The sequence below is a fragment of the Helianthus annuus genome, chromosome 3, assembly GCF_002127325.2.
Source record: "Helianthus annuus cultivar XRQ/B chromosome 3, HanXRQr2.0-SUNRISE, whole genome shotgun sequence".
NCBI classification, from domain to species: Eukaryota; Viridiplantae; Streptophyta; class Magnoliopsida; order Asterales; family Asteraceae; genus Helianthus; species Helianthus annuus.
The window spans coordinates 138,978,022-138,993,203 of record NC_035435.2 but is presented as its reverse complement, the minus strand read 5'-3'; the positions used below and the strand labels follow the sequence as shown (position 1 = coordinate 138,993,203).

General features: G+C 36.0%; 1 protein-coding gene and 3 non-coding genes across 11 annotated transcripts in view; all 4 read right to left on the bottom strand.

Annotated features, from left to right (window-relative positions):
- The window catches only part of LOC110928543, a 44,013-nt gene extending 29,508 nt beyond the window's left edge, over positions 1–14,505 (bottom strand). For 2 of the 8 annotated variants that reach the window (XR_004889908.1, XR_004889910.1), the window contains exons 1-2: positions 14,306–14,505; positions 14,045–14,157 (exon numbers count right to left, since the gene is read on the bottom strand). Coding sequence is in view for 2 of the 8 variants with exons in the window: in XM_035988514.1 (XP_035844407.1) it covers positions 14,045–14,135; positions 14,306–14,399 (185 nt within the window). In the remaining 6 variants the exon portion in view is untranslated. Of the gene's footprint in view, positions 1–5,630; positions 6,052–7,848; positions 7,950–8,035; positions 8,153–8,671; positions 8,986–9,478; positions 10,196–10,272; positions 10,343–10,613; positions 10,669–12,650; positions 12,752–12,835; positions 12,936–14,044; positions 14,158–14,305 lie in introns of those variants that run through there. The other 6 variants (XM_035988514.1, XM_022171557.2, XR_002586443.2 and 3 more) reach the window with 5 other exon arrangements.
- On the bottom strand, positions 7,339–7,534 carry LOC118490728. Its single transcript, XR_004889978.1, has one exon. It is a non-coding gene; the product is annotated as a U2 spliceosomal RNA (small nuclear RNA).
- On the bottom strand, positions 9,903–10,098 carry LOC118490866. Its single transcript, XR_004890091.1, has one exon. It is a non-coding gene; the product is annotated as a U2 spliceosomal RNA (small nuclear RNA).
- On the bottom strand, positions 11,864–12,059 carry LOC118491032. Its single transcript, XR_004890257.1, has one exon. It is a non-coding gene; the product is annotated as a U2 spliceosomal RNA (small nuclear RNA).
- Positions 14,506–15,182: the final 677 nt, after the last annotated feature.

Genomic DNA, 15,182 nt, shown 5'->3' with positions numbered 1-15,182 from the left:
TAACCAACGGCTACACTTTTATAATTATGGACATAATGCCGGGTGTACGCCTACATCGGGATGTCAAGGTCGTGGCCATTCGTAAATGCTGCCAAGGATATCCGGGACATGGTCATTAAGCCCCCAAAGGCGTCAAGCCAACAAAACAAGTTTTTAAACGAGTCACATTGATAATACCCAACTACTAATGAGTTGGGGTCAATTGCCCGACCAAGCGGTATTTTAGATACCGTAACCCAAGCCCGTATAACGGAAAATAAGTTAAAAGTATTTACCTTTGCAAGTATAATCCTTAATTGAATAAATCACAGATAGCTTTTACTGGTCTCCTATTCTGGAACGAAGGTTTTAAAATAACCTATTAGAATCCTAACGGGTCTTTATATTTGTCGTAGCTTAGACCGGTCAGTTTTAAAGTATAGTTACGGTTTAATCGCGTGAAAGGCGAAAAACCGTGAATGGAGTGTGATTTTGACCCAACAAGTTTGAAGACTTGTTTTATATGGGTATAATAATCATACTCTGGATTTTGGGGTCCAAACATTATGGTTTGACCCGTTTCGGCTAACTTATGTAAACTAGTTACATAAGCCGAACCGTGCGCGCTAAAGGCGCAACGGGTAACCGTAGGAGTCCTACACTGATTTCCTAAGTCAATATGCCCTAAATAGGTTGTGGTATCAGTAGGATACCTTCCACAATGCCCGTAACGAGTTTAAGTTAGTATTATGCCCTGTAGGGGTATTTTGGTCTTTTTAAAGATTATAAAAGAGGTTTCTGAGTTCTACAGGAAATCTGAGTTTCCCGAACAGTTTATAAAGTCTAAAATACTTTATTTATCATTTAAAATCAGTAGCAACTGGAATCGGGTCAAAAGACCTTGTAGAACTCAAGTTATGGCCGAAAAGGGCATATTCGGTATTTACCGAACCGTTGCCATAACCGCAGGTTATGAGCAGGTTAAAAATAATTAAAAATATTTAAAAATCCCAAAATATTATTTTACAACAGTGAGCAAAAGGTTTGGTGTCGAAATCCGGGTTTAGATAGGCGTTATGCTAATTGCGCTATTTAATTACTAAAGTTTCGCAATTTGCGCTATTTAGCATAACTCCTATTCTGGACCTCGGATTGACATGAAATTGTAGGGACATGCTTAGAAATCAGTAACCAAGGTCATGATCCTTTCACGTGTCCGAAATTCTCGTTTTAAATTAAAAAGGGTGTTACGGTCAACTTTTAAGCATTTAACGGAAATGTGTAAAAGTCTCGGACAAACAACGAACCGGTCACAGAGGGTTATACCATCATGTAACCTGGTCCTAAGAGAGTCCTAAGGCATATCTAAATCAAACTTTAACGGGTCAGAACTGAAGTCAAAGCAAAAGTCAAACTTTTGCGACTTTTGGTTCCGAACCGGGTCTAAACAGAAAATGGTCGGATCAAACAAGCTTAGACTAGTTTATATACTTATTATCATGTTTTATGAGTGTTCAAACAGGTTACATATCATCTACATTACAGGTTATGCAAGAAATCGCAAAATGACATTTCTGTTGACTTTTTCTAAGCACGTTTGACTCGATATTTGAACTAGTTAGACTGGGAATCAGAGGGTGCCCTTTTTGGGGTTTAATGCCCACATGATTACCATCATATAACTATCTTTGATTCGACAAACCACTGGACCATTCGTGATTTATCGCAAAGTCAATCGTTAAATACGACGGATTGACTTTTAGGCTAAACTAAGCAAAAACTAAGCCATAAAAGGGTTGGCATACTTACAGAAGCTTGGTGCACGATTTAGAATGTTAGAAGAGTGCTTGAGAGCTCCAGAGATGGTTTAGAATGCAGGTTTGAGTGTGATTTCACTTATGTGCAATGTATGTCCTTTTATAGTGAAATTTTGAGCTTAGGATCATTACACATCACCCTACAATGGACCATGGATGATCAGCAGGTGGCCCTTGGTGCTAGGAGGCAAGTAGAGGGCGCCCATGCTTCATTTATTGCAGCAATGATCGTTCACAAGCTCATACAATGCATTTGTCCAAAGTTTCTGCATCTGGGTGGTTCACGCGGCCCGCATTAGGATCAAGCAACTCACACGCGGGCCGCATGGATCCTAATGTCAGAAAACATATCTACAGGTGGCTCGCGGCCCGCGTTATCTTACATGTTTCACTCAGGCGGGCCGCCTGAGGCCTGTTTTCAAAGATTTTCAAATCTTTTGTAATGATTAACCTGACCTTTCGGTTTCGAAGGGGCAACTTTGCGATTCGGCCCTCGATTATTTACCGTTAAGGGCCTCGTGCCTTTTACCCGCATTGTTAAGTCCCCGGTTAGTTTAATTATCATCCGAAAAGCCTTAACTTTTATTGTTGACGCTTTTAACCCCTCTCGTACGAATTTGATCATAACTTTCTTGTTTTAAAACGGAACTTCGCAAAATTTATATAGTGCATTCTAGTGAGCGTATTTTACTGTTACAAGGCCTCGGGTTCGTCAAAGGGTCACTCAGAGGTATAATTAAACATGTTGACACAGTTAACCCCTGTAGCTTTGTAATCTCTCACTTTCTTCTGCGGTTCGCTCCGTACGATCCATGATTTATTCGTTTGAAGGTACGAGCATCGTTTAGGGTTACTATACAGTATATTTACCCTTGGTTGACATTTATAACCTTCGAATTTACATATTTTCAAGGTTCGTCAACTTTAGTCCTTTATTTAATATCTAATGCCACGTGTAAACTCATGACACGTGTTAACACATTATTGGACACAAAATTTCGAGGTGTTACAGAATGAGAAAGTCTGTGTGTGCAAGTCTAAGGTGGCGGATCCTTATGGTGTCCACCATATCCCTTTTGTGCCGAGTGTTGGCTATATAGAAAACTCAATCATAACTAAAATCCCCACACTCAACATTTAACAAATTTCCAAGACACAAAAACTTTTCATCTCTTCCTCTCTCTCTCTCTTAACTCTCGGCCGAACACCCCCATCATCATCACCATTTTCAAATTTTGATCAAGTTATGAAGAACCATGTATAATACAAGTTAGTTTCAAGTTTGTTTGAAGATCCAAGAAGGTTTCCAAGGTGAATCGAAAGAAGAACAAGCTCCATCTCATCGATTTTCATCAAAACCCATCAAACTTTTGGGAGGTATAATCTTATTTTTAACAATCTTGTTCTTGAATTCTTGATGAAGATGATGATGGAAAGTTTCATATAAACTTTGAATTCTTCTCAAACTTTGAAATCTAAATAAGAAAATGGTTTTAATCAAACTAAAAATAGAAGTATGTGTGTGTATGTATGTATGGCCGAAGGTATGTGCTTGTGTGTATGTTTAATGGTATTTTGATAATATGTTAAGTATTGAAAGAAGGAATGCTTGAAAAGTTCATGTTTACATGATTGAAAGTGATTAACAAGTGATTGTGATTTAAGTGGGTTGATGAAAAATTTAGGATAAAGTATGTAATAGTGGTCGTGAGTATGTGTATACATGTGTTAATAATTTTGTTTTGATTGTTAGTTAGTTTGTGATTGATGTGATTCTTGGAAGGTTAATGCATGTTTAATCAAAAAGGGTCAAAGGGGCGGCAGCCCCTGGCGGGGTCCAAGGGGCAGAGCCCCTGGCTGGGGTCGAGAAAAATTTTATTTTAAATAAATTACTTTATTAAAACTGCATCAGAAAATATTTTCTAGAAATTGTCACATTTTCGAAATGTTTAGACAATGGCAGTTTTAAGACAGTTTTTGTCTTAAAAATAAGATAACTGCCATTAGGCAGTTAATCACCCCGAACCCAAAATTTCGTATACAGTTTTTGATCAAGTTTCTTCCTGGTTCAGAGAAAATTCGCAGACATACAAAACATACACCGGTTCATTTCTTGAAAAACCAGAGTTGTATCCGATTGGATTATTCGGGTGAACCACCGAAATAATTTGATCTGAGAGTGACATCACGCCTCTCTGATCATCCGACAATCATAAAATTCCCCAACACCTCCATCTTAAACCGTCAACATTGAAAGAAGGAATGCTTGAAAAGTTCATGTTTACATGATTGAAAGTGATTAACAAGTGATTGTGATTTAAGTGGGTTGATGAAAAATTTAGGATAAAGTATGTAATAGTGGTCGTGAGTATGTGTATACATGTGTTAATAATTTTGTTTTGATTGTTAGTTAGTTTGTGATTGATGTGATTCTTGGAAGGTTAATGCATGTTTAATCAAAAAGGGTCAAAGGGGCGGCAGCCCCTGGCGGGGTCCAAGGGGCAGAGCCCCTGGCTGGGGTCGAGAAAAATTTTATTTTAAATAAATTACTTTATTAAAACTGCATCAGAAAATATTTTCTAGAAATTGTCACATTTTCGAAATGTTTAGACAATGGCAGTTTTAAGACAGTTTTTGTCTTAAAAATAAGATAACTGCCATTAGGCAGTTAATCACCCCGAACCCAAAATTTCGTATACAGTTTTTGATCAAGTTTCTTCCTGGTTCAGAGAAAATTCGCAGACATACAAAACATACACCGGTTCATTTCTTGAAAAACCAGAGTTGTATCCGATTGGATTATTCGGGTGAACCACCGAAATAATTTGATCTGAGAGTGACATCACGCCTCTCTGATCATCCGACAATCATAAAATTCCCCAACACCTCCATCTTAAACCGTCAACAAATCTGCTCTTCAAATGGGCTCTCTCTCTTTCTTCGTCTTCTCTCTCTACATCACCACCAGTCCCCACCATCGTTAGGATTTGGGTAGTTGCAACAGATCTTCGTCTTCCACTTGTGCATCCATGTACTTTATGATTGTGCTGCCTTGTTGTCCACCATTTACATATTCCACCATTTACATATTCTATGCATCTCAATGTTGGACCTTGTGTTGTTTCATATTCTTCTATGCATCTCAATGTTGGACCTTGTGTTGTTTCAGTTGTGTACCATTCATAAAAAAGACACGTATATGTTACTGTAGTTAAGAACCTACAACAACTGTTATATACTAGTTGGTGACTCCCGCGAGTTGCGGGGAGATGTTAACGTTATTAAGTACGTTAAAAAACGTATCGATTCGTAAATAAAAAAAATCATAATGGTATATCACGAGATAACAAAAAGTTACATCGTTAAAAAAATAAGCGTTGAAGTAAAAAAGTTCATATGAAAATGTACATGTATAAAGGAATTAAAATAGTAAAGATAATATATATTAAATAAAAATAATACATATAGGTTGTATTTCCTACATTAAAAATAAGAATTCTATTTTTTCTAAAATAATTTGTAGTTGTTAATGGGTCAAAGCAAAGCACCTATTTTGCCTATGACATGTGTACAATGAATTATTAGATTATAAGGAACATGGCAATCTGTAAATAAGTCCAAAAGTTTGGTCAATTATTCCACTGTTCCTAAGGTTCTACGTCAATTTTGCCCAACATTGAGATGCATTGTGTATAACAACTAGATTTTGCCCAGCCCGCGTTGCGAGGCACTAAGCCGAATATTTATTACTCATAACACGATCTCAAAAAAATTACATTTAGTCAACCAATTAAAACAAAACATTATCATACTTTTGCTAAAAAACAAAAACAATGAAAAAACTATAATTTTAAACTGTGGGCGAAATTGTAATTTTTCAGTACAAATGAGCGTGTGTCGGACATTAAAAGTCAAAGATGACTTGTTTATATGAAGTAGCTAAGGTTTACTTGATATCCTCCTATTTGATGCATTATAATGCAAGTATTAGCATCAGTGGCGAAGCTTGAGATTTCCGACTGGAGAGGCAGAAGTCACCGGACCTAAAAATTTCTATAAAACCAGAGGGTCGAAAACGTATATAAGCAAAATTTCTATACGAAAACTACATACTCTCCACTACTGAGCGAAAAGTTCGAGAGCTCGGCCACCCCCTCCCGCCCCTTAAAAGTTTCGCCCATGATTAGCATTGCCGACAAGACCAGTCCAGAGGTTTCCTGGTGTATCATTCCCAAATGCAGCATAGCATATATACCTGAAATGAAACATCCACATCCATTAATTTGACTTAAAAGGTCAAACAAAAATGTAGAAAATTCATTATTTGATGATTTTGATAGTCTTCTAAAAGACTATTGATGAATACCCAAAACATCAATACAAAGAAATATTTAAAGACAATTTTGGTCCGAAATTTTGATAAATAACCCATTTGAAATTTCAATGTGAAAAGTTGTAGCTTTGACCTGGACAGTCATATAGTAAAAGAGAGTTTGACTTTTTAGGTCAAACCAGCAGCTAGAAATTTCACAATCATAACGAGCCTCACAATCATTTAGAAAAAAAAATAGTATATTTGTCAATGGGATCTTTATCAAAAGCCGTATCAATTTCAACTTGAAAGACATTAAATTGACCATAAAAGTCAAAGAGTGACATGTTTATGTGAAGGAGTGAAGGTATACTTGATATACTTCTATTAGATGCATTATAATGCATGCGTGAGTAAAGGCGACAAGCCAATAAGGTTCATAAAACCCAAAGCCCGTCAAGAGGTTTCCCAGTGAATTATTCCCAAATGCAGCATACTCGAAGCATCCACATCCAAGGTAGAAAAAACTCGTCACATGAATCACGATTTCTAAAATCCGTTTTGTAACCTTGTTTTCTGGTGATGGTGACTTCGCAGTATCCTTTATTTGGAGACCCATTTGTAACCTTAATTAATGAGTTTAACTACCTCATACAAGACGAAATTGTTACCGCCTAAGCAACCACCATTTCATAGAAACTCACATACTAAAGCAAACCGCATATCCAGGCATGTTTTTTTTGCCTGAAAACACACCATCACTTACAAACATACAAAAGGTCAAAGATTGCTAGATGTTTGATCAAATCTTGGTACCTAGGATAACTCATTCCAAGCATCTGCTTACAACGTCAATAAAAACAATACCGAAAAGTGACGGGTTTTTTTTATACCTTGGCTTTTATGATACATATCTCCTAAAAGGCTGTCTAGTTCTCATGTCTTTGCATTGCGGTAGTGGAATGTTTTGGCATCTCTATCTTCATTAGAAACTAGAAATCGAACCTGAGTTTTCGAGATTAGGGATTCTAACAAAAATGCATTCATCTAGCTTCTGTTCAAAATGCACATCCAAAATTCTCTTTGGAAACATTACCCAAAAAAGCATGAAGATGTCTTCACTTTCTACAATGAGAGTGGTCAACCTAACTCTAAACTCGTAATAAACCCACTTGTAATTGTAAGGCATAATAGGAAAAAGATGCAAGCAAAACTTCAAACTATGGTTTGGAGGGGTGCGCCAGGCCAAGGCAGTAGTGCAACACCAAGGCGACGCTCAAAGGCCCCAATAGCAAGCTATTGTGATGGGTCTTTCCCCATAAAAAATAAGATTAATATCAAGTGGACCGATGGCCCACATATCAGATATTAAACTGATAAGAACAGATACTACACTTGATCTTAGCCAAAAGGCCGAGAAAGGTATGCTTTTCCTCTTCTTGGGCCTCTGTTTAAATAGGCTGTCCCTCATCTTTGTATAGTTCACTCAGCCAATGTGGGACTGTATATGACTTTTGCCCTTTGGGTGTTTTATATCTCAGAATTTAATACCATAAGTAATCCAGATTAATATCTAGTAAAACTAAACTCTGTCAGCAAGTACATCCCAATCCATTGAAGGATTTTTAAGTGGGATTCTAACTTAAATCTGTTGGTCCAAACATGGTTAAAAAAACATACGGTTATAAAAAAGACTAAAATTTGAGGGTTGCCATGGTCGGGAAAATAATTCAGCAGTACCTTCTCAACGATATTCACATTAAATAGTTGGCATGTTCCTGAAGATTATCAGAAATTCCTAGCTCAAATATCTTGTTGATATGTAGAAGTGCAGAAAGGCGCTAAAAGATAAAAAGACTGTACGGTTACAAAAAAGTACTGCTAAGTGGAACTTAAAAAGAAGGATGAAACAAAGAGCAAAGGCTACCTTCAGAAACGTTGTCCAATCACCACAGGTACATACTGAAATTGGGGGATTGAATTCTTCTTCTGTTATTAATACATCAACTTGAACTTCACTCTCAATATCCATCGATGAACTTAGCTACATATGAACAAAAGGAGAACGATGACTCAGATCATAATACAACCCATGTGATTTCATCAACTGAATATTGCTTTGATTTTCTAAGAACCCTTATTTACCTGACTAATACCAGCTATGTTTAGCATAAACTGATATGATAATCTCTATAAGACTATAAGTCAGTCAGTACATCAAAAGAAAAGGTGGAAAATTCAATATGATGAACTATGTAATGTAGTCTTTTAGAAAAATCTAGATGACTACACCAAACTTCAATATAAAGAAAAATATGTAAGGGAATTTCGGTCAGGAAAATTTCCAACAGAATTTCAGTGTGAAAAGTTGTTGCTTTGACCTGAAAATTCAGATAGTAAAAAACAGTTTGACTTCTGAGGTCAAACTAGTAGCTTGATATTTCAAAATTTATAATGAACCTCGTAATCGTTTTAATGAAAATTACTTATCAAAATTGAAACCCATTAATTTGATCTAAAAAGTCAAAGGGTGACTTGTTTATGTGAAGTAAAGAAAGTATACTTGATATCCTGCACGCGTTAGCAAAGGCGATGAGCCAATAAGGTTCATAAAATCCAAAGCCTGTCAAGAGGTTCCGGTGTATCATTCCCAAATGCAGTATACCCGAAACGTCCACATCACCACATGCAAGGTTGAAAAAAATCGTCACACAAATCGTGATTGCTGAAGCCCGCTTTGTAACTTTGTTTTCTGGTTGTGATGACTTCACAGTATCCTTTGTTTGAGACCCATTAGTAACCTTGATTGATGTGTTTAACTACCTCATACACGTTGAGGATTTTCAATAATATTTACACAAAATAGTTGGCATGCTCCTGCAGATTTTCATAATATCCTAGTTCAAATATATTGTCAATATGCAGAAGTGCAGAAAGGCTCTACAGATAAAATCATATATGGTTGCATAAAAGTTGTTAGCAAGTTAATAACAAAGTCATATTATGTATAAGCAACATAAATTGTCATTCAACATACCTGTAAATAATCAACTACAACAGATGCATAAAAAGCAATAGATTGTTTATATCATTCATACATTGAAGATAGTAAACATGATGTAAATACTCAACTGCCTCAGTACAAAACAATGAGCCTGATAATTTTCTAAGAACCCTTATCTACCCGACTAACTCCAGAGATGCTTAAGTTAAACAGATAGCCTCTATTAGTGAGTACATGTAAGAAAGATGTGCAAGTTCCAATGAAATAATCATGTAAGCGCAACAGATACACGAAGTTACTTGATAATTTTGTTTCAAGTTACAACGCTAACCCGGATAAAATAATTGTAACAAGAATTAGTAGCACCTCATCCAAAATTCTGGCAATTCTTCATATGTTGCCTATGTTCATCCAGCTGCAATTTAGTATGACGAAAAATTATGTCAAACAAATGAACACACACATAAAGAACTAGAAGTAATGCGGGTGGTTACAGAAGCCACTAACTAATAATGCCCTTAACCTAATCACAAAAACCATCTTTCACAGTTGTCTCATAACCTTTACATCAATAACACCTACTACCTACAAAAATAATATTAAATAAAGGATTTACATACTCATTCCACTAGTTCCAACCATCTGTTTATAAGTTCATTCTAACAGGCTGTCCAGATCTCATGAGCATTGTAGAAAACTCTTAACTAAACAAAAATTTATTAACTAAAGTTTGGAGGGGTGCGCCAAGCCAAGAATTTATTAACTAAAGTTTGGAGGGGTGCGCAGTTTGGAGGGGTGCGCCAAGCCAAGGCAGTAGTGCAACGCCAAGGCGACGCTTAAAGACCCCAATAGCAAGCTATTGTGATGGGTCTTTCCCCATAAAAAATAAGATTAATATCGAGTGGGCCGATGGCCCACATATCAGATATTAAACTGATAAGAACAGATACTACACTTGATCTTAGCCAAAAGGCCGAGAAAGGTATGCTTTTCCTCTTCTTGGGCCGCTGTTTATATAGGATGTCTCTTCATCTTTGTGTTCTTCACTCTGCCGATGTGGGACTGCGATAGACTTTGAATTTGCTGTATAGAAGTACAGCCCAATTAAACCCATGCGGTGTTGGCTCGTAAGATCTGAATCAGGTTTACTCAAAGTTTACCTTATCATAAAAGTTGATTGTTCAGCAATCATACGCTTGCTACCACCCATAGCACAGAAAATTGTACAATCTGTCATCATAGTGATCAAGTTGTCAGCACAAAAGTTCCAATGTGGAAAATTAATGCATTTAAAGTTCCAATGTGGGAAATAAAAACTATCAGTGCTACCTATGTTGTAAATGATGATGTCATTCATCATTGATGCATGGAAATTAATAAATTTTGATAACAAGTTGCTACATTATTTTTTAATAAATCTGTGACATGCATGGTTCAGCAGGCTTTTATCGTATTCAATAGACAAATTTGTGATAAAAGTAAAGTTACAAAAGAAACTTACTAATTAGAAGGAGCAACCTGATTTACATCTATGCTTTTGCCAGAATCATCAGGTCCTTGAATGACATGGAAACCAGTAAAAGAATTAGCAAGATGTTTAAAGCAAACTCATAAGGCAGGTAAAATCAAGAAACAACAAAAAAAACTGAAAGTCCATAATCTCTGTATTACTAGGCAGAAATGTGTCAGCTGCCATTCATGTACAACATGTCTGCTCACATAATAGGCTAAATGTTACTGCCTACTTAAACATATGTTAAAAGTCCTAGATAAATGATTAGAACCAAAATGTGTTTGAACCAAAATATGGGGCTTAAGTGGTGCCATTAAAGTCACTCAATTAACTTGATATGCTATTTGGTCTGTAATTGGCCTAAATGGTTAAAGCTGAGCTTTAAGGTAAGACTCATAGAGCTAAATGGGATAAGGGGCTCTAAACCGACTATATAAGTTAAATTGATGAAAACTGAATCTTAACAACCTAAAAAGGTGTATTAGAGGTTAATTAGAGATGGGATTAGCTGAATTGATAAAAACATGGAAGTTGGAGCCTTTGTGTCTGTCCAAATGAAGTCCCTTGTCATGAATCTCTCCATCTCTTTGTAAGGATTCTATCAAAGTTTATTAAGAGATATACAACATACAAGATGGCACCTTATATTTCTCATCTTTTCATCAGATGCTCAGTCCACATGTATGCTTTAGTGGTGTGCGCAGTATAAATGACGCTCTTCTAAATACTTGTTGATACATAATATAGCAAGCCTGGTCCAATATTAAAGAAAAGTAATGTCCTACAACTAATAATAATTTATAGTTCCACAAAGAGAACAAGGAACAAACAGAAGAAGAATGTATTTGACCAGTCAAGTTTTGCTGCACAATTGACTCCCTTAAGTGGATGCATTGAGAACTCAATAATATGTGGTGATACCTAGTCCCTTTGATATGTCTCAGAAAGGATCTGAGTGAATGCAAAAGGTAAACACTAAATTTTATTAAAACAGAGTCAAAACAAAACTGAGACTCAGTGAGGACCTTAGTGAAAAAATTTCAAGAGTTGCATACTTTATGGGAAAAGGTTATAAAGCAACCAAACATATGTTTATCATATATTATTCAAAAAACGTGAAGGATATTAAGAATTCCTTTGCTTATAATAAAACCGATAAATGGGTTCACGTTTACTTTTTGTCTGGTCAGAAAAGAGAGAAAATCTGTGCTGAAAGTGAAAAAATTAACTATGTTTTGGAGGGGTGCGCCAGGCCTAGGCAGTAGTGCAACACCAAGGCGACGCTCAAAGGCCCCAATAGCAAGCTATTGTGATGGGCCTTTCCCCATAAAAAATAAGATTAATATCAAGTGGGCCGATGACCCACATATCAGATATTAAACTGATAAGAACAGATACTACACTTGATCTTAGCCAAAAGGCCGAGAAAGGTATGCTTAATCCTTTATTGGGCCACTGTTTATATAGACAGTTCTTCATATATGTATTCTTCACTCAGCCGATGTGGGACTGTGAGTGACTTATTTTTCCCTAATTATATCAAGTGTTTCTGCCCTAACTCAGTGACTTATATCAAGTGTTTCTGTGGATATGGAATAAAGACAATAAAGCACAGAGTAACGAATACAAGTCATCCGTAAACTTCGATATGTTACACAAAAGACAGGGTACAACATTATGACGACTATTCAAGTTGTGAAGGTCTAGTGTGGGCCTGAGAAACCATGTCCTATTACGGAATAACCAATCATCCAACACCGACAGTATGAACTTGTACGCAAAGTTCTAAAATTACTGAAGTTAAACTTGGTATCCATGTTTACCTTAAAAGAAGTTTACCCGTAGGTGTCACACACTAAAATAGAAAACATCTATTAGATATAAATTTGAAAGCAAAGCAGACTTAAAAGAAAAATGCAATCTCTACACCATATTCATCATACCAAAAACAGAGAACCAGCAACTAAGCAGATATTAAAACTTTACTTTCGAGACATTAAAACAGAATGAAGAAAAAAATATTACCCTTCTTTTGCTCTACCATTACCTATGTGGCTTGGATGTTTGTCAGTTGGAAAATCTGCAATGCTTCGTGAGCTACAGAGTCAGCTTCAAGAAATTTGTTTCTGCATTTTAAACAGGAAAAGCATTAACAAAAACCAGTAGATTCAAGTTCTAGTATGAATAAAGGAAATACTATGATCAGATACAATATAATTTGCCGGACAGAATCGATTGCAATTGATACACTCCCAGACTCATTTAGCACAAACTTGAACGTCACTCTCAATATCCATCATTTAGCTTTAGCTACAGTAAAACAAAAGTAGAATGATAATTCAGATCATTATACAATCCATGTGAGTTCATCAGTTTATTAAAGATATCATAATAAAACATACTGAAGACATGATATGTACTATCTTTTATGACTAAAAAAAATCAACTACAAGCAAGTTTATAATGTCAGTGGCTTAAAGAGATGTGCCAAACAAACAATAAAGCTATGGAGGAGTAGAACTTGGCAAAAATATGTGATAAATTACAAAGCAAATTTCTTCTCTGACGTTTAACCCATCATCCATTCCAGTTACCCGAATATATATTAATCTGTGTTACGAATGAAAAGGAGAAAAAATCAAAGAAGACCATCATATCGGAAAATTCCAACACATGGAGTTCACATGTAAGACTATAATAACAGGAAATTCCAACTCTGAGTCTGACTACATGATATTGAAGAAGACTTTAGCTGCAGGATATTGTAATATTTAAGTATCTTATTCAAATTTCAATTCAATGATACAAGCTGAAATTTCATCAAGATGATAGTCTCAACAGTTGGAGCACACATGCACATTATTCCTGGTAACTAAATGAAATAGGATTGCTACATCACTATAGCGCGATTATGCATACACCATAGCAATAGGTTTACCAAATACTAATGTTTGTTCACCTAAGAAGCTTACCTATGACTGCGCATGAGACATGCCATGTAGACATGCATGGAAAAGCCATATTAGTGCCAAACAAGTTGAGGCATAATATTGTACTATTAAATTTTAGGCAAAATAAAATGTGTAGTCAAAGATATTTAATGTATTTCCTACTTGACTTTGATGGCAGTATTATATAGTTTTTGGAGGGAATCAAGAGATTAAGCACATTTAATAGTTCTTAAAAGTTAGTTAAAACTTTTAGTGTTGTCCATTTGAGAGAGTATCCAGTACACTTTTAGTGTTCTCTCATCTTCTTCTTTTAAATACAGTCCAGTAAATCAAACATCAGCACAAAAAACGCCTAAATAACTAACAAGCAGATTAGAAAGAATCAAGAAATCACCAAACAATAACATGACAAAAGGAACAGAGGGAAAATTTAGGTTAAAGAATATGCAAATGAAAGTAAGAAACAACCTGATCAATTGAATATTATACCGATTACGAGTAACAACTCCTGAATGTCGAAGGCGCCTGTAATTGGCGTGTGATACCGACTTGCAATAATCTGTCCGGTAAATTACAACACACTGTCAATAAATCAAACATCAGCACCAAAAACACCTAAATAATCTAGTGATTGATGAGAGGCAATTAACAAAAAATAACAAGAAAAAAGGAATAGAGAACAATTAGGTTAAAAATAACAGAATCGGCAAATGCATGTAAGAAACGAACCTGATCGACTGAATAACATACTGATACGAGTTAGATCTACTGAATGTCGTCGAACACATATGATGCACATTTCTGTTTCCTCGATCTTCTCCATAGCATCATGCGATTGAGCGTGAAACTGATGATTGAAAGGATCGTTGAGTCATGAAGAAGTGTGTGTCAGACTGTGTGTGTGTGAGAGAGAGAGAGAGAGTGGTAATCGTGTGTTTGGGATGATGGAGTGATACCGTTGGGTTTTAAAGAGGGAAACGCTTCATTTTTTTTGTTTGCGGTTTTTTACTTTAAAGTTATGCCACTTTATTTATTTTGATACACAATTAGATACGTGAGATCTTGTCGATACGGTATAAAATTATAACAAGACTTAAATGTTTAGGTGGTTGGTTTGTCATTTTTGCTGGCTTGGTGCCAAAGATTCAATAATTATATATGTGATCTTGGTGATTGCAATTTTTGCACTCGTATGATTCTTACCACTAACTCATGTTAGATTTCTCAGTTAGTTAAGTATGTATGAAATAAGATGGTTGCCACTAAACAACTAAAAGAGATAAATGGCCCACCACTCATTTTTTTCTTCCTTCTTTCCCTCTTAAGACCACTCGTAGTTGTGAAGTGTTTGGACGCTTTTTGGTTTAACAACGCCCCTCCACGCCCATTTCTTTGCCCTCTTGGGTGTTGTTTTGCATATTTTGGCATGAAGCGTTCTTTATTCAATGCCCAACTTCCATTTCTTTGGCCAATCCCATATATTCTTGTTTTCTTGCCCAATCACATGCATTCTTCCTTTTAACATAATGCCCACATCCCCACTACACCCATTTTAGAAAAAACGCCCCATAAAGCCCCTTGCTGACTGGATCGCCACATGGCGCAA